At 39.3% G+C, this 25235-nt stretch overlaps 1 protein-coding gene across 1 annotated transcript in view; it reads left to right on the forward strand.

Annotated features, from left to right (window-relative positions):
* Ppp4r2 (protein phosphatase 4 regulatory subunit 2) overlaps positions 1-25235 on the forward strand; it is a gene marked incomplete at its 5' end in the record, with an annotated part of 39774 nt that overhangs the window by 4679 nt on the left and 9860 nt on the right. Inside the window, 2 exons of the mRNA XM_026788286.1 lie at positions 18824-18994; positions 24982-25075. Coding sequence (XP_026644087.1) covers positions 18824-18994; positions 24982-25075 — 265 coding nt within the window. The remainder of the gene's footprint in view (positions 1-18823; positions 18995-24981; positions 25076-25235) is intronic.

Genomic DNA, 25235 nt, shown 5'->3' on the forward strand with positions numbered 1-25235 from the left:
TTTTTTTTTTTTTTTTTGGTGATGATTTTTAGTTTAGGGCCTTGATCTCTATACTATTATTTCCTCTTAAACAGGTAGGTCCCAGTGATGAGCTTTTCCTCACCCTTTGGGGAGTTTGCTTGGGCTTTTTATTTTATTGTCTAGTCTGTCTGATGGTGCTTTGAGAAATGACCTAAAGCCAAGGAACACCCATACACATTAAAATTCTTTCTGATTTTCATTTTTAAAGAAAAACTTAAATCATTGCTAGACCAGTGCTGTGTAGTCTTTTTCCACTCATCTACTCACCCCGGATAGGGAGCCCACGACAGACCAAAGTACGGAACTTGGTGAGCTAATGAGTTTTATTGGGGATACTTATAGGGATATGAGCGAGGAGTTGTTTATAGGAGCGGAGATGACTCAAAGACAGTTGCATCACCAAAGCCCACCTCCGCATGGGTGTCAGTTCACAAAATCCGGGAAGCCTGGAGCACATGTTTATTTCTTACTTTGGTGTGTGTCTGGGTATAGGTGTGGAGGTCAGGACACCTGGCAAGAGTTATCTCCTTCCACCAATGGCCCCAGATTCAAACTGAGGTCAGGTTGTGTGCCATCTTACTAGCCCCAGGTGTTTTGTTTATTTGTTTTGTTTTCTTCTTAATGGTGGAAGGTACAGATTAAAGACTTTCCCCCCCTTCCTCAGGTCTAACTACTACTGATTTCTCCTTTAATTTTAAGGGTGTGTAGCATCTGAAACTTGGTCTGTTGTATGAGCTTTAGTTTTGTTAGTTAATTTCACTGTCTGTACCTATAACCCCTAAAGTAATACTGCTTTTGTATTATTGTTTGTGTGTATGAACTTTGGGAGCATGCCTGTGCACATGCATGTGGATGCCAGAATTGGAAGCTCACCTTTTTTGGCTAAGCGGGGTTGATTGGAGCTCTCAGGATTCCCTCATCTCCACCCTGTAATGCTGGGGTTACAGGCATGAAAAGCCACACCTTTTCATGTGGCTTCACATGCTTTTTATGTGGATGTTGAGAATTCAAATTTAGGTCCCTTACTTTCATAGCTCCCTAGACTCTCCTTCTCCCACCAAGGTTTTCTTATTAGCATATATTACTTTATACATAATGGATGGATTTCAGTACTTTTTTTTTTTTTTAAGGTAGGATTTCTTTGTGTAGCCTTGACTGTTCCTGGAATTTTATATGTAGACCAGGCTAATCTCGAACTCAGGTTCACCTGCTTCTGCCTCTGGAGTGCTGGGATTAAAAGGTGTGCTCTACCACCTTGGCTTCAATATGAGGTTTATGTGTGCAGGATCTCACTATGTAGGTCTGCTGACCTGGAATTAATTATGTATATCAGACTGGCTTTGAACTCAGATATCTGCCTACCTCTGCCTCCTAAGTGGTGAGATTAAAGGCATGTGCCATCACCTCTGCCTAGCAAATTTTTTTTTAGATAAAATCTGGCTCTGTAGCTCAGGCTGCCTGCCCTTAGTTGTCTTTAGTCTTCTTAGTACTGAAATTGCAGATGTGCATATGGCTGGCTCACATGTGAACTTTTGCTTTGGATTGTTAACTGTCTCCCACCAAACCCCAGGAGAGACAAATAGAGAATATTTTATATAAGACGTCAAATATTTCCTATTCATACCCTGCTTTAATCCTTGTTACTGTTCTCTGTAAAGTATATATTCTGTTTAAAGTGGGGCAAGACTTAGCTTAGGAGTGTACAGATGGTAAATGATGCAGTTATACTTGGGCGTGGTCAGTACATGTTATTTTTGAAGGGACCTGCACACCTCAGAGTGTTCCCTCACGGACCCTAAGTTAGGCATAAACCACACACAAGGACCTTTTTTCAGAGAGATCCTTTATTAAACAGGGAAGACCAGTGACTGATTTCTGACCTATGCTGAAAAACAGCAAATGACCTTGCAGGTGTAATTTTTAAGAAGAGAAAAGGGAGGGGGTCTGTGTTAGAATGGGCTAGGATGCGGTAGTGTATTTTGATTGGACATGTTAAAGGGGGATTTTGGTTGCTGGACTTTTTGATAGCTGGACCTTGGTAGTCTCTGGAGGAGGAAAAGGCCAAATGGAATGGATTCCAAAGGAAATGAATCTTGGTGGCTGGCTTTAAGAATGTAATGTAATGGTTTTAGGAAGAGGGGATTAAGAAGGGCAAGACTGGCCAGAGCCATGTTTACCAGGCTGGAATGTGTTAGAGCTCCTTCAATTTTAGTTTGTCGTACATAAACCTGGCCTTTTCTTTCTTTTTTTTTTTTGGTTTTTTGAGACAGGGTTACTCTATGGTTTTGGAGCCTGTCCTGGAACTAGCTCTTGTAGACCAGGCTGGTCTCGAACTCACAGAGATCCGCCTGCCTCTGCCTCCCAAGTGCTGGGATTAAAGGCGTGCGCCACCACCGCTCGGCTGGCCTTATAGTGTAGAAGTATTTGAAATTTGAGGGATATGAGAGGTTTTACTGATACTTGGGTTTTACACTATTCTAGTGTCTGAGTTGGGAAGATAAGATGTCTTATCCAAATTTTTCATGCTAAATGAAATTTGTTTTTCTAGATTGTTTTATTCTGGTTCTGTTGTAGGGCTCTTTCCATAGTGATTTGCAGAGGTTTTTTTTTTTTCTTTCTGAATTTACTGCATTCTTTATCTCACTGGTTCTTGTCATGGAGACTGGTCTCATTGTTTAGGGTTTTTATATACAGTGCTTCATGGAGCAATATTGAATGGGTAAATGTGAACACTATTTTTTCTTTAAGAGACGGACAGTATCTTGTAGCTCAGATTGGCCTTGAACTCTATATGAGCTGAGCTGAGGATGGCATTCAACTACTGATTGGTCCTCTTGCTTTCAGCAGTGTAGTGTTAGGATTAAAGGTTTGTGCCACCACACCCAGCCCTACATTTGGAGGTATTTACTGAGTCAGTGAGTAGGCACTGATGACGATACCAGGACTGTTGTAGGTACAGGACTGTTGTCTTTCCTGTCTTCATTCAAAGATTTTGATTTTTTTTTCTTTTTTATTTAGTCTTTGCCCCTGTTTATTTTAGTAGGTTCATAACTTCCTTGTTGCTTGCCTTTCTTGTTTTTTCTGTGGTCTATGGTCTTGCTGTCATATTCACTGTAGGAAATCACTGGCCCAGCCCAAGTGTGGCAACTTTAAAAACATGGTTGATGGGATTGGATAGATGTTTCAGTGGTTAAGAGGACTTGTGTTTGCTTCTCAGTGCCCACATGGTGGCTTAAACCATCTGTGTAACTCCAGTTCCAGAGGAACTGACACTCTCTTCTGACCTCAGTGGGCACTGCATGCTCACGGTGCGCTTACATAATGCAGATAAAATACCCATACTGTCAGGCAGTGGTGGTGTACACCCTTAACCCCAGAATTCAGGAGGCAAGAAGCAGTTGTATCTCTGAGTTCTAGGCCTACCTGGTTTGTAGAGTGAGTTCCATAGAAGACAGCCAAGCCCTACACACAGACAAACTTTATGTGGAAAAACCAAAACAAAACTAACCAAACAAAAACCATTTATACTGATAAAACTTTTTTAAAAAATTAAAAATGTATGCTGATTATATTTTACGTTTTTCTTCATAGGGTAATTTCAGTTTTTGTCATTTAAGACTGTTCAAAGGGCTTTCTACATCATTCGATAGGGATATTTTGGAGAACATTGTTGGAGTTGATATTTGCAAACATTGTTGATTGCAGTCAGTGGGTCCTCTTGGTGTCTGAGGCTGCAACTGGCGCCATGCACTTTGCTGTTACACAGTCAACTTTGCTTTAGCTAGATGTTCTCCATCAGTAAAATGTATGTAGACCAGTGAGTCACATGTTCATACCAAGTGTTGTGAACTGCATATGCTTTGCTGTTCTAAAATATACAGTGTGATGGGTTGTTGGGATACTCACAAGGTCCATACCATAGTGTTTGTTGCAGCACGTTATTTTGATGATGTGGCTGTGCCATCAAACTAGGCAATAGGAGTTTTTCATTTCCATTGTATTCTCTTAGTGTTCTGTTGCTGCCCAAAATATAGTTATGTACTGTGGAATGAATATTTTGTATGCAAAATTTTCATGATTTCATGTCTTTCTCCATAGAAACTTTGATGCTTTATGTATGCTTTGTTTTTACTCAGTTTTGTAGCTGAGTGGGCAGAACTAGACTTTCTCCCCACTGTGGCACACAGAGAACTAGGTTGGAAGACAAAAGGAAAAGCTTTTATTTACAACAAAAACTCATTTTATATGCATGCTAGTGCAGATAGGTAGGGGGAGGGGTTGGGGCATGTGTTGGTGTTCAGTAGCTATTCATGGATGGTAGGTAGGTAGGTAGGTAGGGAAATAGGGAGATATAGGTATAGTGAGGTTCTCTTCTTCAACTTGGACTGGAACTCAGTATGTTGACCAAACTGACCTATTTCAAAAAGCGTTATCTGGTTCTCTAAGTGATGGTATTAAAAGTCTGTGCCATTACACTTGGCTACCTTGATTTTTGAGACAAGTTCTTACTGGGACCCTGGACTCACCAATTAAGTTAGGTTACTGACCACAAATCCTAGGAATCCTGTCTTCACCTATTCAACACTGGGATTACAGGTACACATCACCGTGCCTAGATTTTTCTCCAGACCCAAGACAACTCCCTATCTCCCGATCCCCCTCCCCCAAATAGGATTTCCTAGTAGCTGTGGAGCCTGTCCTGGAACTCACTCTGTAGATCAGGCTAGCCTTGAACTCACAGAGATCTATCTACCTGCCTCTGCCTCCCAAGTACCACCGCCGCCCTGCTTTGACAATACTCTTAACTTTAGAAAATATGTGAACCTTGACTATGTGTGTGTAATTATTTGGAGATAAGTTCATCTTGATTACTTTTTAATTTCTGTATGTCCAGAATCTGTCTATTATTTGTCAGAATAGCTGCCATTTAGACCTTAGATTGTCAAAACAGTGATCTTGACTTTTAAAATCTTACTTTACTATTATTTTTTTCTTCTGCATTATGAATATTTTGTTAAAAACAGGTGTCATGCCAAGCCAGGCTCTTTTGGTTATCTGAACATATCATCTGTCTCTCTGTCTTCTGTGTGCGTGTGTGTGTTTGTTTCTTTGTTTTTATTATTTTGGAGTAACTAGTTCTGACTAGCTTGGAACTCACAGAGATCTTACCTCTGCTTAACAAGTGCTGCTGGAATTAAAGATATACACTGCCTTGCTTAGTTTTTTAAAATTTTTAATTGGACACAGGTCCCTAGCCCAGGAAGAGCTTGAACTTTTTGTCCTTTTTTTGCACCTGTAGTCTGTCTTCAGCTTCCAAATACTATAGGCCTGTGTAACCACATTCGCTCCGTCCGTCCGTCCGTCCGTCCGTCCACCCATCCATCCAGTGTACAGTGTTCTGCCTGCATGGCAGAAGAGGGAACCAGATCTCATTATAGATGGTTGTGAGCCACCTGTGGTTGCTGGAAATTGAACTTAGAACTTCTGGAAGAGCAGGCAGCACTTTTAACCTCTGAACCATCTCTCCAGCCCCACTTTATTTACATGTGTATTTGGGACGAGGCCTTGTTTTGTAGTCCCTGCAGTCCTGGCATCTGTTATGTTTCTGCCAGGCTGGCCTGGAACGTATGATGCTTTTGTTGCTGTCTCTCAAATGCTGGAATTATAGGCATGCATTTTGTATCATTGGTTCTTCAAAATAGTAGACTTAACTATTTTTGCTTGGGCTGCTGTTATAATATAGAGACTATGTGGCTTACTGAGCAGGTCTTTTCTCCCTATTTTTCAGACTGGGAAGTCTTAAAGAGAGGGTATCTGTTGGGGTGTTCTGTATTATGTTGTTGGGTTGGTAAAAGAAACAGGTTACTCCAAAATGGAATTTTAAGGCTTAGGTGGCAGCAGGAAAGTCTAGCCTCTGATGAACTGAACTGAACTGAACCGAAACTCAAACAGATGTACAAAGGTTTATTTATTGATTGTTATACAAAGTTGGGTTTTTTTGTACAGTATTTCCTCATACCAAGATCTGTAGTCTAATTTATATGTCTCTCTAAAGGAAAGGATTAAATGCTAACGTGACTTTATTCCTTTATTGTGTACTGTGCATAGTTCACAATAATCCAAGCGCCTCGGGTGTGCCAGAATCATATTGTGACCAAAGGCATGCTACGACTGTAAAGCACCCTCAGAAAAACAATTCTTCACATTACAGAAAACAGGCAATCACTGTTTTAGATAATGATTCTTCAAGGTCAAAGTGCTTGTAGAAAACAACTATTCACTTTCATGTTTACCCCAAATACAGTGACTGCTAAATTCCTATGGCAGGTATCATTAAGGCCCTGCGATGGTGAAACTTTGTTGTCTGTCTTATTAATATTTCATCATACCACATTTGAGAGAATGTCAGCTTCTCTTGTCTCTAGACACTAACCTATTCATGAAGGTTCCATGTAAATGACCTCATGTAGCCATAATTACCTTTGAAAGGCACCATCTCTACTAGTCATTGCATTGAAGTTGAGGGTTGCAAATTATGAATATTGTAAGATCAAGTTGAGTTGATACTTGTCACAGATTTGTACAGTAAATGAATCTCAGGTTTACTCATTAAATTGAAGTATGGATGTGTCTTAGGGTTTCTATCACTGAAAAGACACCATGACCACGGCAACTCTTTTTTTTTTTCTTTTGATTTGGAGTTTTCTCACAAGCACTCCTGTCTCTTCCCTCTCTTTTTCCCTCCCTCCCTCTCTTTCTCCCTCCCTCCCTCCCTTTCTTCCTGCCCTTTCCTCTCCTCTCTTTCTCTCTCCCTTTTTGTTTTTTTTTACCTCTTTTTGGACAGGGTTCCATATACTCGAATCTAGACCAGCTTTTTTCTTTTTCTTTTTGATATTTATTGAGCTCTACATTTTTCTCTGCTTCCCTCCCTTCCTCTCCCCTCCCTCCTTCAATCACCCCCCCCCCAGGGTCACCATGCTCCCAGTTTATTCAAGAGATCTTGTCTTTTTCTACTTTCTACTTCCCATGTAGATTGTATCTATGTAAGTCTCTCTTACTGTCTGTATTGTTGTCTAAGTTTTCTGGGATTGTGGTTTGTAGGCTGGCTTTCTTTGCTTTGTTTAAAAACCACCTAGGAGTGAGTACATGTGATAATTGTCTTTCTGTGTCTGGGTTACCTCACTCAAAATAATGTTTTCTAGCTCCATTCATTTTCCTGCAAAATTCAAGATGTCATTTTTTTCTGCTATGCAGTACTCCATTGTGTAAATAACCAAGTTTTCCTTATCCATTCTTAAGTCGAGGGGCATTTAGGTTGTTTCCAGGTTCTGGATATGACAAACAAAGCTGCTATGAACATAGTTGAGCACATGTCCTTGTGGCATGATTGAGCATCCTTTGGATATATATCCAAAAGTGGTATTACTGGGTCTTGAGAAAGGTTGTTTTCCTAATTTTCTGAGAAATCGCCACACTGACATCTAAAGGGGTTGTACCAGGTTGCACTCCCACCAGCAATGCAGAAGTGTTCCTTTTTCCCCACACCCTCTCCAGCATAAGTTGTCAGACCATGGCAACTCTTACAAAAGAAAACATTTAACTGAGGTGGTGGCTTTCACAGTTCAGAGGTTCAGTTTATTATCATGGGGCTATTATGGTGGGGAGCATGGCATCATGCAGGCAGACGTGGTGCTGGCTACATCTTACAGTCAACAGGGAATGGTCTGTCTGAGTCAAACTTGAGCAAAGGAGACCTCAAAGCCCACACCCCCCACAGTGACACACTTCCTCCAACAAAGCCACACTTTACTAATAGTGCCACTTTTTATGAGCTTACGGCAGCCAATTACATTCAAACTACCACATTGTGCATTGTTGAAGATGGGATTCTTGTAAGTGTACTTTGAGTAGTGAAAACATTATTCCTGTTCCTTTAGCTGCATTTAAAGATGTGAGAAGGACCTTGGATTTATTTAGTACATCCTGTGTGGCTAGTTAGGTTTTTAGACAACCTGTACACAGTCATTTGTAGTATTTTCATAGCAAAGTATTAAATTTCACTTTAGTGTTTTGGTCACAACCTTTATCAGTATTATACTGTCCCAGATAGATATATACTGCATTTTGAAAATTAGGTCTAGAAGAAGCTTTTATAAATTGTTTTGTTTTTGTTTTTGTTCATGTGAGATGCTTTGTACACCTTTATTTTCCTACCTAAGCCTCAATCAACTGTAATAGTGGATGGGCCTGACTAAAAGTGTAGTTTTTTAAGAGAAATGTTTCAAGTAGTCAGTCTTTTAAATGAGTCCAAGGTCAGTTGGGTTCAGTGTTAGGTTGACAAATGACTATGCCTTTCTACTTAAGTGGATGTAGCTTTTTGTTTTGCATTTCTACTTAAAAGAATGTAGTTCTTTTCATGTATGTAGGGAAGGGTGTGTGTGCGCGCATGCATATATGCGTGCCCATGCAGGCTCATATAATGTTTCTTTTTTTTCCCTTGCCTTGAAGCAGGGTTTCTTTGTGTCTGTGAGTACCAGGTAGGTTGACCCTCAAGCTTGTGTTGCAGATACCCGACCAGGTACCTTAGGGAACTGGGGAGATGCTCACTGAGTAAAGGAAGTTTCAGTGTCATGTCTGTATTAGCCTAGTTTTTCTAACGTGTGATATATAACAGAAAAGTGTAAAATTGAAATCAGCTTTATTTACCTTTATGAAAAATTTTCCTGTGTTTAAGAACATTTATGTGAGCCGGGCGGTGGTGGCGCACACCTTTAATCCCAGCACTTGGGAGGCAGAGGCAGACGGATCTCTGTGAGTTCGAGACCAGCCTGGTCTACAAGAGCTAGTTCCAGGACAGGCTCCAAAACCACAGAGAAACCCTGTCTCGGGGGGAAAAAAAAAAAAAAAAAAGAACATTTATGTGAATTCTTTTTAAGATTTTAACGTAAATATAAACTTAACCTGACTAATAGCTTAATTTTGGAATCTTTTGCAAACTAGAAATGAAAAAAAACTAAAATGATTTTTTTTCCAGTATGTTCTTTATTCACCACATTTTTTTTAAAAAATTATTTAGTTTTCTGCCTATATCTATGCCTGCAAACCAGAAGAGGGTTCCAGATCTAATTATAGATAGATTGAGGATAGAATCTTAAAGTTAGACATAGTACTCTCCTACCAAGCTGTTTTTAGGTTCAGCTTTTTTTCTTAATATAATGGAGTCTTATATTCTATACTTACATTTAATAGTCTTACTGTTTGAAGTTTAGGAGAAGCATGTATTTAGTTGTATTGTTGATAGCTCTAGAGCTTAAAAGAGCATTTGCTCTTAAAGGATATTTATTGTGTGTGTAATGAGCTAGGTCCTGGAAACCTGACTGGGATGACTAGAAATGAAGAAAGGTCAGCCCCACAGACAAGCATACCTTCAAGCCTCTGATGGGCATGCTACCACAGTCTCAGTGGGCTGGGCAGCTTAAGCCAATCTCAGCAGGAGGTCTGGACACACTGCTTTTAGCCAAAGACCAAAGACTTTGACATTTTTGTGAGCCTGACCATGCTTATGTCAACAATACATACTCTCAGGCCTCTATCATGTACCTCACAGAAGGCAGCTTGCAAGGAGAGTGAGAGTTCTACCATGTGGGTCTTGGGGGATTGAACTTTGTTGTCAGCTTAATAGGGTGAGTGCCTTTGCTGCTGAGCCATCACCCTGCTCTTAGTTTATTGTAAGTATGAAAAAGTGTCTGTGGTGATGTAATCCCGGCATTCCAGAGGCAGAGGCAGGCAGATCTTAGTGAGTTTGAGGCCAGCCTGGTCTACAGAGTGAGTTTCAGGACAGCCAGAACTGCTACACAGTCTTGAAAAACAAATCAACAAAAAAGGTATGAAATAGTTTCACATTTTAATGGATAGTTGTTATAATCCAACATTCCTTTTCCAAAAAGTTGTTTTCTGGACTTTGCCAGTTAAGTTTCCTTAATGTGAAACTCCAAATCCCAAAATGGTCTAAGATCTGAAGTTGACAAGATAGTCAAATTTTTCAGATTTAGGGCATTTTTATTTGTTTAGGGGTGTTCAAAATGTGTGTACTGTTTTGCATTAATAGGGCTTATGGGAAAATCATCTTAATTTGTGACTAGTTTATGAGGAATTTATAGAGCACTACATTAAAGCCCAGATTTCTCTAAATGCTGAAGCAAACCTTTAAGTATTGGGTAATCTGCTAGGATGGATATTTAAATAGCTTTTTGGGAGTGTTCTCAAAGACCTGAGTTAATGTACTAGTCCCATAACATTTAAGTTATATGATGAAAAATTTAAATTATAATGGGAAATTAGGAAGAGACCCCTTTATTTCTCATTTTTGTTTGAAACATGCATTCTAGATTTCATTCTAAAAGAGTGTTTGGGTTTTAGAAAGTATATGTTTAAGGTCTTTTGTGTAACTGATGTTGCTTTAAATCCAAAAGGAAACAAGAAAGAGATCCATTTTTGGGAAAGATGTTGGTCTTTGGGTAGGAGGATAAGGCACCTGTGGAAGACTAAACAGCCGAAATTGGTGACGCTGCTCCTTGGGCTGTTGCAGAAAGGCTCATTAGTTATGTGGGCTTCATCGCTTTCCTTTCCAGTTTCCTCTCTGTTCTATGTTTTTGAGGGAGGGAGAGTGTATTGCTGATCCACTTGGATTAATCCACTTTTTTGAGGGGTCCTGGTGGGCATCATCCTACCAAAAGAAAATAGAAATAGCTGGAGAGGCCTATCCCTGTATTAAAGTCTTTCTAGAAAAGTGGTGAGTACAAAAGAATTAGGGAACCAGTTCCTTTATATATACACTGTAGCCAGCAAGCCCTGCAGTCTGCAGTTGGTTACTAAGTAAACTCCAATAGTTGGTTGCAATTACAACTCTGCTGGGGGTGGAAGGACAGCTTCTACCTTTCATCCAGATACATTCAGTACCTCAGTCTGCAGAAATCTTTGAGTTAGAGTTGTGTACTTGTTTGCATGACAAGGATGTTACCCCCTAAAAAGAAAGGTATTTTCCCCTCATCCTCCTTGTAGACATGGTTTCACTATATAGCTCTGGCTGTTCTGTAACTCAGTATGTAGACCATGCTGGCCTGGAAATCAGAGCTCTGCCAGCCTCTCTTTCTGCCTTCCCAGCACTGGGAATAACTAAGAAAGGTAATTTCTCATTTATGCGTTTTAGCATCAAGATGCTTTAACAGAGTTACAAAGTATGTTTTAATAAGTAAATTAGGTCAGGTGCCTAGGAAGGGATTAGCAGTTTTTATTAGTTGTACAAGGAAGGGGGGGGCACTACAGTGATCAAAGGAAGTCAAGACTACTGGTTGCTATGGGAGTCAGAAACTATTTAAGATGTGGAATTTTTGGTTTTTTGAGACAGGGTTTTGATGTAGCTTTGGAGCCTGTCTTGGAACTAGCTCTTGTAGACCATGCTGGCCTTGAACTCACAGAGATCCGCCTACCTCCTGAGTGCTGAGTGCTGGGATTAAAGAGGGCCACCCTGGCAAGATGTGGAATGTTTCAATGTAGAAAGATGGGAAGTGGTTACTTAAGGATTTTATACCAGAGGGATAAATCATAGCTTTTCCCTTGCAAAATCCAGCACACTTCAGGAGTGTTAGGAAAATTTCTCAGGAAACTACTGTGGTGTGTAAGTTTGAGAAAATGAAACTTGGAATAGGGGTTATAAGATTCTCAGACAATTTTGAGTTTTCTATCTGGGTTCATTATCTACATACTATTCTCATTGTTTTTTGATTTCATTGTAGACTTTTTATGAATTACAGTTTTATTTGCTCTCTTTAGACATACTGAAAATTCTCATGTGCTTCTACTGTTGAATTTAGAATGTAAGGCCCAAATGAAGCTTCAGCGTCTGTGAACATATATGTCTGATTAAGTTGTGGCCCTCTTTTTCTGCTTACTTCATTCATTAGTTCTCTGGTAGATAATGTTCCCTCGTCATGGTGACTTTATGTTCCTCTAAAGGCTTTCTAAGACCCCTCTGGAAAAATCTTCATTCCCATGTTAGATGTGCTTATGACACTTAATGACTTCCTTAGTCTTGTGTAATTTGGAGTTCCACGGAGTTAGAAGGACCCTTTTAACCTTTCTGTCGTCACATGGTAATGTAGTGCATCCTTTAGTTGATGTTTTGTTTTGACGTTCTCCTGGTACTTAAACAGTAGTGGGGTGTATAGCATTTTCACACTAGGGAAGGGCTGGAGTAGGATGACGGGATGACAAAGGACTGGAAGAGGTGACAACGGAACCAGATGCATCTCCCCCGGTGAGTCATTTTGACCCTTTTGAAAACTTTGGTCTTTACTCTTAGTGAAACCCAGGTTTGAAGCAGAGATAATGATAGATTGCCAGTGGAATTGTTCTATGGGTGACTGTGCTGAAATCTTTTGGGCATTGTAAGGGAGAGTTGGCTGCAGTTTTTTCTTGTTTTTTTCTTCATTGGAATGGATAATTCAGCCCAGCACTCAAGTACAGCTCCACCATGAACCCACACTTACACATTAAGCCCCATGCAGGCGTAGCTTTAGTTCAGGCTAAGGAATAGTGGTGCTTTGGAATAACTAGTAATTTATTTTGGGACAGGATTTTACTGTATGCCTTGGAACTCACTGTGTAGTTCAGTCCTCAAACTCTTGGAGGCCTTGTCTGTCTTATCTGTCTGTGCTGGGCTTAAAGGTGTGTATTGCCACACCCAGCTTTTAGTTTTATTTTTGAAACAGGGTCTTATAGTAGGCCAGGGTGGCCTTGAACTCACAGAACTCCTTGCCGTTTTAGGGCTGGGATTAAAGGCCTGCACTATCATGCCTGGCTCCTAGCTGTTATTCTTTATATATATTAAAGATACAACTGAATTTTTTATTGATGGGAAGATGTGGGGGAGGAATTTCATCACATCACAGATATTTTGGCAGGGGCCAGGAAAAATCTGGCAGGAACTATTTGTTGGGAAAATTAGTTCAGTATTGGATATTGTTAGCAAAATGTAAACATGAAGTACATGGTTGAATCAATGAGTCTAGGATCTAACTGACATACAGAGGTGTAAACATGACACTGGGTGAAACCACTGGCTGTATGTACATAGAGAAGAGGTAGGTTGAACTTCTGAGTTGCTGAATTGAACAGTTGAAAATGAAGAATGGTAACATTTCAGAATGCTCCTGGGGGAAGTTAAGGTGTGAGAAGAGTTGACCACTGGACACAGCAGCATGGAGGTCACAGATGATCTTGATAGGGACAATTATATTTAGTGATAGAACTAAAAGTCTGATTGGGAGCTATCACTAGGACTTTTTCTGTATAGGACAATGAAGAAATGAGGTTAGATCTAGAAAAGGGGAGGAATAAAGAAAAATCATGGGGCTGGAGAGATGGCTCAGTGGTTAAGAGCATTGCCTGCTTTTCCAAAGGTCCTGAGTTCAATTCCCAGCAACCACATGGTGGCTCACAACCATCTGTTATGAGGTCTGGTGCCCTCTTCTGGCCTGCAGACATACACACAGACAGAACATTGTATACATAATAAATAAATAAATATTTTTAAAAAATCATGAAGATGGGAAAAATAAGAGGTGGGATAATGTACCAGGAAGATGTGTATGTAGATTGTACATTATTGTGTATAGGTGAGCATGAGCATATAGCTTGTTCATCAGGAGGCGAATATGAGGAAGTAGCTGGGCATTTTCCCTATGCTTCAGTTTTAGAAAAGAAATAGGAAGTGAGGCCATTGGATGTGATATTAAGAGTTGTATTGAAGAGAGTGAAGAATAAGGGTGAGTTCAGTGGAAATCCTGGGGGAGTCAGACTTTTGGGAATGTGAGATACATAAACGTGTTTCCCTCATCAAGTACTGTAATAATAACTCGCACTAGAGTTTGATAAAGCTGAGTGATCATTTCCCCCTTATTTTCTATACTGATTGTCATATTTTCTTTATTTTTAAATAAATAGAAATAAGTTGGGAAGTAACATGTGGGGTGTTTTGCCTGTATGTATATATATGTACATCACATGCATTCCTGGTACTTATGAAGTCATAAGAGAGGCCCTTGGAGGTCAGAAGAACATAGAAAATCTCCTAGAACTGGATTTACAGGTGGTTGAGCAGAAATGGGAGTGCAAGAACAGCAAGTGTCAAATAGTCTGACAGCTAAAGAAGGGTGCATATGTATCTTTCCTTAGAGCAGTGCAGTGATCCTCAACCTTCCTAATACTGTAACCCTTTGATAGAATTTCTTATGTTGTGGTGACCCCAACCATAAAAGTACTTTTGTTGCTGCTTTATAACTGTAATTTTGCTACTGTTATGAATCATAAGATAATAAATATATGTGTTTTCCTATGGTCTCTGTGAAAGGGCTATCGGATACACAAAGTGATTGTGACTCTTAGATTAAAACCACTGACTTGAGTACTGCCTTAGAGTAAGTATATTCATTCCTGCCAGACAGGCCAAGTATGTCTCCTCTCACTCTTTGTTTTAATACCTCAATCTTACTCCAGTAAAGCGTGATCTGAGAAGAAAAAAAAAAAAGAAAATACCTCAATCTTGAAGTGAAACATGCCGCTGTTGATACAAGTATAAACAGAATGCAAGTGGGAGCCATGGTTAGATCTCTTTTAGTAGGTGGATAGACTGTTTCTGTGTTGTCCCTTGACTTGTGTGGCCTTTGGAAGGGGGCTGGCCCAAGCAGCTCCCTTGTAGATGTTTGAGACAAGACTTCCTCTGCTAGATTTACAGGCGGGGGCCTCCAGTGATGAAGAAACATTTAAAATTTAAATTGTGTGGGAGTGATGGACATATGTGTAACAGTGCCCATGGAGGTCAGAGGACAACTTGGTTTGTTTCTCCTACAGTATGGGTTCCATGGATTGAACTCAGGTCATCAGGTTTAGCAATAAGCTCCTTCTCCTGTTGAGTCGTCCTGCTAGCCCAGAGAGCCATTCTTGATTGTTTATTCTAAATTGATTGCCCATAGATTTTTAATTTTACCATGCTATAAATTATAAAGATAGGAGTCTTCACATCTTACCACCAAGATCATAGTTCTTTTAATGAGGGATCTTCTTTCTAATTCTGATTTATTTGTGATCTTCATTTTCTAGACACTGTGCCATCCTTTCTTGGTTTGCTTGATTTCATGGGGTGAGGGACGGCCTGGCAGCAAACTGGTTAATTTTGCCTTTATTGTTTGAAAATGTGTTACTATCGCTGTCCTACTTGATGAATAGTTTGGGCATATAGCTAAAAAAATTCTCATCCTTCAGATTTTAAAGATGGTTTCCTATTGCTCTTATGACACCGACTTTAATAAATCTGATGTGTTTCTCTTTGGTTCTGAGATAATGTGCTTTCTCCTATTTATGTATGTATGTATGTATATATGTATGTATGTATGTATGTCTTTTGAGGTAGGGTTTGGTTTCTCTGTATCTCTGGTTGTCCTGGAGTTTACTATGTAGACCAGACTGGCCCCGAACTTGCAGAGATCCACCTATGTCTGCCTCCCTGAGTGCTGGGATTAAAGGCTTGTGCTACCACTGCTCAGTTAATGCACTTTCTCTATATTGTGCCTTGATACAGATCTGTCTTGTCAATTCTTAGGATGGCTGCTTTCAGTTACCCTTGTGAGCTCTTTGAATTTGCAAAATGATAGTCATCCCTTGTTGCCTTCAGGGTATGGATAGAAGCCCTACTGATACCAAATCATGTTTAAGTTCCTTAATAATTATTATGTTCAACCTGTAGACATCTTCCTGTGTGCTGCTTATCTTGGTGACTCCTTATTACTGTGATAAAATGCCCTGACACAGGCAACTGGAAGGAAAAGGGATTTATTTTGGGTTACAGTTTCATAGTGACATTGCTTGTGGTGTTGCCAAAGGCACAGCTGCTAACAAGACTGTTGTAATAAGATTGGCGGGCTGGGCTGCGTCCTGCCACCCGGCTAGCTTTACCCGAAATAATTGTATGGAAACTGTATTCTTTTAAACACTGCCTGGCCCATTAATTTTAGCCTCTTAACCCATTTCTAATAATTTATGTAGCACCATGAGGTGCGCTTACCAGGAAAGATCTTAACCTGCATCTGTCTGGATTGGGAGAACCATGGCGACTCCCTGACTCAGCTTCTTTCTCCCAGCATTCTGTTCTGTTTACTCCACCCACCTAAGGGTTGGCCTATCAAATGGACCTAGGCAGTTTCTTTATTAATTAACCAATGAAAGCAACAGATTAGAAAGAAATCATTCCCGCATCACAAGACTAACCTGGATGTTTACCCTCCTCGGTCACAGTGCTAGACTGTTTTTAAGTAAACCTTATGTCTCATTGTGAGAATCGGGTTTGAGGTTCTGGGTTTTCTAGTTTCATTTTTATTGTCCTCAGCAAAAGGGATTAAAGAGTTGTGGTTCTTACCTAGTGGCAGTTCGTTTGATAATGTCTGGAGGTACTGTTGATTGTTCCTTCTGAGGAGTGTGGCTGGTGCTCCTGGCACATGTGGATAGTGGTTGGCCATGCTGCAGCCACATAGAGCAGCTTGCCACAAGACATGATTCTGTGACCCATGGTGCCGGCATTGCTGAGTATGAAAAATTTTCTTTGTTGACATTTTTATTCTTGTACGGCTGGCTTTATCCTTTTCAGGTCTAGCTTATTTCAACTTTGCCAACTTTGTCCTGGACTCCTCCTGTCAACAGTTCTGAACCTACATTGATCCTCCTGAAGGTTCTGTATATAAACACAAAAATCTCGGTCATGAATTTTCTATTTACTATCCAAAGTCTTTTGAAACTAATTTTGTTGATCATGGATCTTCCTGTTTCTTCAGGAATTTTATGTTGAGACAGTCTGACCAAGTGGTCCTCCAGTGTGTCAGCCTCTGAGTAGCAGAAATCAATTACTTATTCTTCCTCAGAACCTTTTAATTGCTCTTGACCTTGATGTTGTGGGTTGTTAAAATGAAAAAAGGGTGGAGGGGCTTATCTCATGTTAGCCCATGCTGACCTTGTTGAATTTTGATCTGTCCCATCTCACAACTGCTCAGATTACAGTCATCACCGTGCCCAATTTATGTGGTGCTAGAGATCAAGCTCCAAGGCACGCTATCTATGCTAGGTGAGCATTCTACCAATTGGGTTACATCTCTAGCTCCAGATTTAAAACACAGAGCAAAACAAACTGAAGTTCTGATGGTAATGTTGGTGTGATTTGGTGCTGCTTCTGAATTGCTGCTAGGTTATCATTATTTCCATCTACCATTGCTTTCAGTGCTGCTAGCACAGCTGCCATCACAGTGAAGATTCCTGATTCAAACCTGATCTCTTGAATCACAATTGGAAACTGCTCTCTTGTTTTATAGGGCTGCTATACAGCAAATTAATACTCTGTTTTCTGTAATTTTTAAAGTATCTGTGAGTGGGAGGGAGTTGGAGGGATGGTTCAGTGGTTAAGAACACTTGTTCTTCCACAGGACTTGGGTTTTGATTCCCACAGCTATATTACAACTCACAACTGTCTGAAACGCCACACTCTTGTGGCCTCTTTGGCCACAAGTATTTAGGCAAAACACCCAAACACTGAAAAAAGAAAAGACTAGCAGTTCTTACTGTGAGCTTGGGGAAGATGGGTTGCAGTGAGCTCGTCAGTGTTAGCGTTTTATCTCGTAGAAAATTGCTACCAAGCACTGAATAGAGATAAAAAATAGGGTACTTTGTTATTTTTTCTCGTGTGTGTGCATGTTTGTATGCCTGTGTGTATGTGTAGTGTTTTTTTTTTATTCAAAGGATTATGTTGGAATTTATGATTTCTTTCTTCACCTTACTTGTTGAGTGATAGACTGGTAGCAGTACTCTGAATACCTCAAATGACAATGACTGAAAAGGGAGGGAGGAAAAGAACTTAGTTATTTTGGGTTTGTTGTTGTTGTTTTTTTTTGTTTTGTTTTGGGGGACAAGATCTCACTCTGTGGTCCCTGATTGGCCTAGAAATTTGTAGTCAGGACTGGCCTCGGTTTGGTAGTTTGAATGTAAACCCTCCCCCCATTAGATCATAGGGGGTGGCATCATTAGGAGATGAGGCCTTGTTGAAGGAAGTATATCACTATGGATACAGGCTTTGAGGTCTCAGATGTGCAAGCCTTACTCAGACCACTTCTGTTGGCAAAAGCTGTAGTACTTTCAACTCCCTCTCCAGCACCATGTCTGCCTGCATCAACTGCCTTGTTTCCTTTACAGACTAAACCTCTGAACTGTAAGTTAGCCACTACAATTGAATGTTTGTCTTTATAAGAGTTGCTGTGGTCATGGTGTTTGTTCACAGCAATAGAAACCTTAAGACACAGTCCTCCAAGGGCTGGAATTAAAAGATACATGTCACCAAACGTGGCTTATTCTGTACCTTTTTTTTCTGTCTTTCTTTCTTATCCTCCTCTTCCTTCTTCTTCTTTTTTTTTTTTCTTTCAAAAAAGGGTTTCTCTGTAGCTTTGGAGCCTGTCCTGGAACTAGCTCTTGTAGACCAGACTGGCCTCGAACTCACAGAGATCCTCCTGCCTCTGCCTCCCAAGTGCTGGGATTAAAGGTGTGCACTACCACTGCCTGTCTTATTCTGTATTTTTAATGGTAAAAGACTTCCTAGTCCATATAAGCATTATAATGTAGAAATTATGAAGCATTTTTATAATGTCTGTGTTTGTGTTTAAAGTAATTGCAAGGGTAATTATTAATGTTTTCTGACTTTTTTCTTTTATAGGATTCAGTGGTCCCAATTTAAAGGTTATTTTATTTTCAAACTGGAGAAAGTGATGGATGATTTCAGAACTTCGGCTCCTGAACCAAGAGGTCCTCCCAATCCTAATGTTGAATATATTCCCTTTGATGAAATGAAGGAAAGAATACTGAAAATTGTCACTGGATTTAATGGGTATGCACTTAATAATATTTTAAAGGTTTAATTTTAACATTGTAGATGTTATTTCTTTAAGTTTTGCTCTGTCTGGTTGATAATTAACTCCTGTATCTCTAGTGCTTGCCTGCCTGCCCTCCCCGCAGCCCCCCCAAGGTTTCTCTGTGTAACAGCTCTGGCTGTCTTGGAACTCCATTTGTAGACCAGGCTGACCTTGAACTCAGAGAGATTCACCTGCCTCTGCTTTCTGAGTTCTGGGATTAAAGGCATGAGCTACCGTCGCCCGCCTTGCTATACTTGCCAATTTTTGGCTTGTAGTTATTTTTAAATGTTTACAGTCTTTGTTAAAAAAAGTTGAATTGGTTTTATGAGTTTCAGGGGTATTCATACTTTATACATGCATTTATTAAGGTAGCAGCAACATTCATTTATCAGAAAATATTTGTTTTTTTTGTTTTTGATATTTGTTGAAGACTTAATTATATGTAAGAGGTTTTATATATTTTAGAGTTTGAACCTGCCTTTCCCCCAGTAACTAAACATTCTTAATCTTTTGTAAAACATTGAAAACACCAGGAACACTAAATAAATGTGTTACTTTAAAAATGTTGCTGTGCTTCCTATTAGTCATTAAGTTCTAATTTAGAACTTTATATTTACTGAAGGAGTGATGCGTTTGTGAAATTGACTTGTTGAATATTGCATTTGGCACTAGGAATGAGACAGCATTATGAAATACAGTGAATTGGGTTTCTAGTAATAAGATTCTTTAATGTGTATTAGCGTTTTGCCTGCATGTATGTCTGTGAGGGTGTTGGATCTTAGAATTACACAGTTGTGAGCTGCCATTGAACCTTGGTCCTCTGGAAGGGTAGTCAGTGCTCTTAACTGCTGAGCCATCCCTCTAGCCCTAATTGTATGCTTTTATGCCATAAACCATATTCCGGGTGGGGGGGGGCTGCAGTTTGAGACAGGGTCTTACTGTGTAGCCCTGGCTGGCCTTGAATGCACAGAGATCCCCTGCCTCTTGGTTCCTGTTGGTGTTAAATGTGTACACCACCATTCTCAACGTATTATTCTCATTTTAAGCTTGGGAATTTGCCTACAATAATCAGAAGTTTATGCTCTGGCGTTAGGTCTGTTACTGAAACTTTTGTCTGGGAAGATACTTTGTTGTCCCGTTAGTTATTTAACCATATGCTTGTTCATTATGAGTTTAGTTGAGGCTTCTTTTTTGTTTCGTTTTGTTTTTTGAGACAGGATTTCTCTTTGTACCTTTGGAACCTTTCCTGGAACTCACTCTGTAGACTAGATTGGCCTCAAATTCACAGAGATCCACCTGTGTCTGCCTCCCAAGTGCTGGGATTAAAGGTGTATGCCACCACCATCCAGCAAGGGCTCTTTAAAAGCACATATGGGAAAGAAGCCACGTGTTATATGTTGCATAAAATTTATTTATGAACTGGATGTATGCAGCATAAACAGATTTCCTTTGTAGAATACTTGTATATAGTATACACGCACACGGAGTAGATATTCCAAATGTATAGAAGTTAAAATGATTTATACCACTGCATATTGAGTATTGAGCTAATTTATAAATTAGTAAGAACAAATATAATTAATTCCACTAGACTAGATATCAGATAAGTAGGTTATTAGATAAAGTTAGTATTTATAATTTCTTAACCTGCTAAAGCATGCGTTCATCTCCTTTAAATGATTTGAACAGTCATTAAATGCCTAAGCACATTTAAACATAATTGCTCTTAAGGTGTTTTTCATCTTTGAGCCATAAGTATTTCAATTCCAGTTCAGAATGGCTGTTTGGATTATTTACTCTAATTAGGCAGAATTGAAATTTAATTAGTGATACATTATGTATTCTCATTTTATATCTTCCTTTTTGCTCTTTATTATATACACTGATTTGAAACATGACAGTCTTTGTTTTCAAGTTCTGAATAAAGATTTTGTTGGTTTTTTTTTATCATACTTTTTTTTTTTCAAATCATACTTTTTGCTTTCCATTAAGTTTTTTTTAATTACATTTTGTGTGTAGTATGTGCCACAAGCTCATCTGTTTAGTGCCCGTGGTAACCATACGTTCTGTCATACTGTCTTCTTCCATTGCTTCCTGGCCCTGGAGTTCATTAATTGACGAGATTGGCTAGCCAGTGTTCGAGTCCCAGGGATACACTTGTCTCTGCCTCCCAGCATTTGGGATACAGATGTGTGCTGTTTTATCCAAGCTTTTATAAGGATGCTAGGCATTTAGATTCAGGTCTGTGTGCTGGGGTACAGCAAACGCTTTATGAGTTATCTCCCCAGCTCTGTTCACCAGTTGAGGGTCTTCTCATTAGTATACTCATCTCATTTTCAGTCAATATTATTTATTTATTCATTCATTCATTCATTCATTCATTCATTCATTCATTTGTTGTTTTCTGAGACAGGGTTTCTCTGTAGCTTTGGAGGCTGTCCTGAAATTCCCTCTGTAGACCAGGCTGCCCTTGAACTCACAAAGATCTTCTTTTCTGTTTCCTGAGTGCTGGGATTAAATGTGTGTGCCACCACCACCCTGCATAGATTTTTTTGTTTTTGTTTTTAAGTGAAGTTGTACACAGTGCATTGAGCCATGCTTGTTTGTAGTGTGTATTGTACAAACCATCTTTTGTTGATAAGAGCATATCATACTTGAACAGGTTGTTAACCATTTCTCTCTTTCCGTGTGTGTGTGTGTGTGTGTGTGTGTGTACGCGCGCATGCGTGCTTGCATGTGTGCTTGCATGTGTGTGTGTTGCTGGAGATTGAATTGAAGCCTTGAAAATTCTAAGTCTGCACTTTACCACTCAGCTACATCCTAGTCTAATTACAAAACCCTCTGTAATAACTATATCTACTGTAGTTTTGTATTACTGTGTATGGTTTTCAGGGTTTTGTGTACATCTCTTTGGTCTACATTTGAGGTTCCAGCTTGTACTTTTGTAAAAGAAAATGGCATTTTTTTTTATATGTCAGTAGCCCCCTTTTTAAATTGCTTTTTGCTTTTCTTGTGTTTTTGCCAACTTTTTTTTCTTTTGTGTATGGGTATTTTGTCTGCATGTGTGTCTGTACACTACGTGCATGCATAGTGTCTGTCCTTAAAAGCCATGATAAGGCCTCAGATCCCCTAGGACTGGAGTTAATGGGTGTTTATGTGCTGCCATGTATGTGCTTGAAATTAAGACTCAGGTCATCTGCAAGAGTAGCTCTTAACTCCTGAGCCATTTCTCCATCCTTGTTCTGTTTGTTTTATTGCTTTTCTGTGCTTTTAGTTTAGTTTTTGTTTGTTTTTTGGTTTTTTTTGAGATAGGGTTTCTCTGTTACAGTCCTGGCTGTCCTTTGTAGACCGGGCTGGCCTCGAACTCACTGAGATTTTCTTGCCCCTCCTCCCAAGTGCTGGGATTAAAGGTGTGCGCCACCACCACCCAGCATTGTGTTTTTTAAAGGCAGTAAGTCTAATGCTTTGTAGTATCTTAACACAGAATTATTTTCTAAATTATTTTAATAAGTTTTGACTATGTATTTTTTTGCTCTTTGAAGGTTGAAGGGTCCGGATAGTGCCAGTTAAACTTCTTTGTTCAGTGATTAGTATATGTGTTGTTTTCAGCAATAGGGTCTTAGCATTGTTTTGTGGAGAGCAACCAATGGCCTGGCTGTTTGGGAGTGTCCATGGGTCTTCTTTGGCCAACAACTTGATTAGATGTAACCTATCCCTAGAACTGGAGGCTTCATTTGGTGTCGAGAGATGTCTAATTGGGGCTTTTTTCTCCCCCATTGTTTTGTGATTTCATTTAGAGTTACATATATGTGTATATTTTAAGCTTCTATTTTATGAGTTTTCATAGAACCCCTCATGGCTCTTAAGTTTTTATCTCTTTCCATATTTTCCTTTCTTACCTTTCCTCTCTTCCCTCCCTGTTTGTTTCATTTTGGTTTTTTGTTTGCTCTTTGAATTGCAAGTTGTCCACTCACTTTTTCATTTTCTTTAAATTAAAATAATAATTTTTACTTGTTTTGGGGTGTTTTTTGATTTCATTTGTGTGTGTGATTTGTGTTTTGGTTTTTTGATTACCTGAACGGTTAGGTTCTAGGGATAACTGACTTTCTTAAACGAGGCTATAAAAGACTGAGGAAGACATCTAATCGGGTAGGTTTTCAGATGTGCACTGAGAACCTGGGTGGTGGTTTTTGTGTGTGTGCTGCACATGTGCATCACTTCTGTCTGTATTTGAGGCACTAGTTTGTACTTTTGTAAAAGAGCATTTATTTGGTTTTTATCCTTTGTGGATTACATATAGCTTTAAAATAGGCTTGTTTGCTTTATCGCTAATTCTGGTTGTTTTCATGTGACTGAGAGGGTTCTTTTTGTTTTTGTTCTAAAGATTAGATTATGTGAAAAGTGTTTTTCTGCGTGTATGTATCTTCACCTGGCGCCTATGGAGATTTGAAGAGGGTCTGATTCCCTGGAATTGGAGTTAACAGATGGTTTTGAACCATCATGTGGGTGTTGGACCAAACCCAGGTCCTTTGCAAGAGCAGCAAGTGCTGTTAACTGCTGAGCCATCTCTAGCCCATTGAATCTATTTGTTAAAATGTGCTTATATTCTTCTCTCCCCCTTTCCAGAGTATAATTAGTTGAGACTTGGTATATCATCTGGTACTTATTCTTCCTTACACTATTTCCTTACTTTGCTTTGTGATGATTGGAAGAAGTAGCTTTGAGGTCAGTGTGGTCTACAAAAATGAGGCCTTGTCTTCTTTTTTTAAAAAGTGAGATTTAAGCCAGGCACTTGGGAGGCAGAGACAGGTGGATCTCCTTGAATTCAAGGTCAGCCTAGTCTACTGAGTGAGTTCCAGAAGCCCCAAAGCTACAGAGAAACCGTGTCTTGGAAAACAAAAACAAAACAAACAAAAAAAGTCTGCTTTAAGTGTAGTTTATCCAGTAAGAACTACTGTGATTTCCATCAGATATGTGTGCTACACACTAGCTACATTGCTGTAGGGTAGACTATTGTATCAAAATGAAGGCCCTGTGATATTCTATGTGAATCTGAGGCTTTGCAGTTCTCTTCATAAGCTACATTAAGTAGATTTTAATGGAAAACACTGATATCCAAAGACTCACTCCATGTGTTTTTTTCTCAGCATTTGTCACATCTAATGCTTACAACATTACACTGAGCTGTAATTCTGATGATTGCTAACTACTCTGAGCCAAAACCCTTCTTTAAAGAAATTCTTTTTTATGTATGGTTGTTTTACCTGCATTCATGTCTTTATGTACCCCATGTGCCTGGTTCCCATGGAGACCAGATGATGGTCTTGGATTGGGTCCTGGGAATCAAACCTGAGTCCTGGAAGAGCAGCCAGTGCTCTTAACTGTTGAACCATCTTTCTGGTTTCTTCAAAACTCTTTGATTACTATTCCAAGATTTTTACTCTTTTGTATTTGCTGTGATTAAAGGAAAACTACATTCTGGTAAAAAGTGTTTGGTATAGTTAACCCCAATATTCTCACCAAAATAATATAAGTTTGACTAAATTTATAGGTTCTCTTTAAAGTGGTAAGGGAGCAGAGTCATATTTAAAATACTTTTGTGTTAGACTAATTTGTCATACTTGATCTCAGTAACAAAGTTGTTTATGATATTTAGTAAAATGTTTGGGTGCATTAGAATGCTTGAAGAAACATCGTGTTTGTAAATAAACAGACAAGCATTATTGTGTTACCTCTGGTAAAGTGCAAATTGAGCAGTCAGAATTTAGAATATTGCAATAATTTTTTCTGGAATGAGTTTTGACACATTGTTTTTGGTGTTCCTTGGTATTGCTTTAAGTGACTCCTGAATTTTTCTTTGTGGCTTGACACAGGGTGACTCTCTCCATAAAGCTTACACTGTGAAACACAGCTCCTAGCTTCCTACACTTATGACCTCAACTATAAAATTATTCTTTTGCAGTATCCCTTTTACTATTCAACGACTATGTGAATTGCTAACAGATCCAAGAAGAAATTATACAGGAACAGACAAATTTCTCAGAGGAGTAGAAAAGGTATGTATTCTATCACAAGAATTAAAGTGTTACAAGAGTTGTTTCATAGACTGTTTACTGAATTGCTTTCTAAATTACGTTCAATGTTTCAGAGAGAAATTTATAGGCAGGGCCAGAAAAAAGGCCCAAGAGGCCCCAGACAGCCATTTTTTTTATTTTT

Source organism: Microtus ochrogaster, unplaced genomic scaffold (assembly GCF_000317375.1).
Source record: "Microtus ochrogaster isolate Prairie Vole_2 unplaced genomic scaffold, MicOch1.0 UNK1, whole genome shotgun sequence".
In the NCBI taxonomy this organism is placed as follows: domain Eukaryota; kingdom Metazoa; phylum Chordata; class Mammalia; order Rodentia; family Cricetidae; genus Microtus; species Microtus ochrogaster.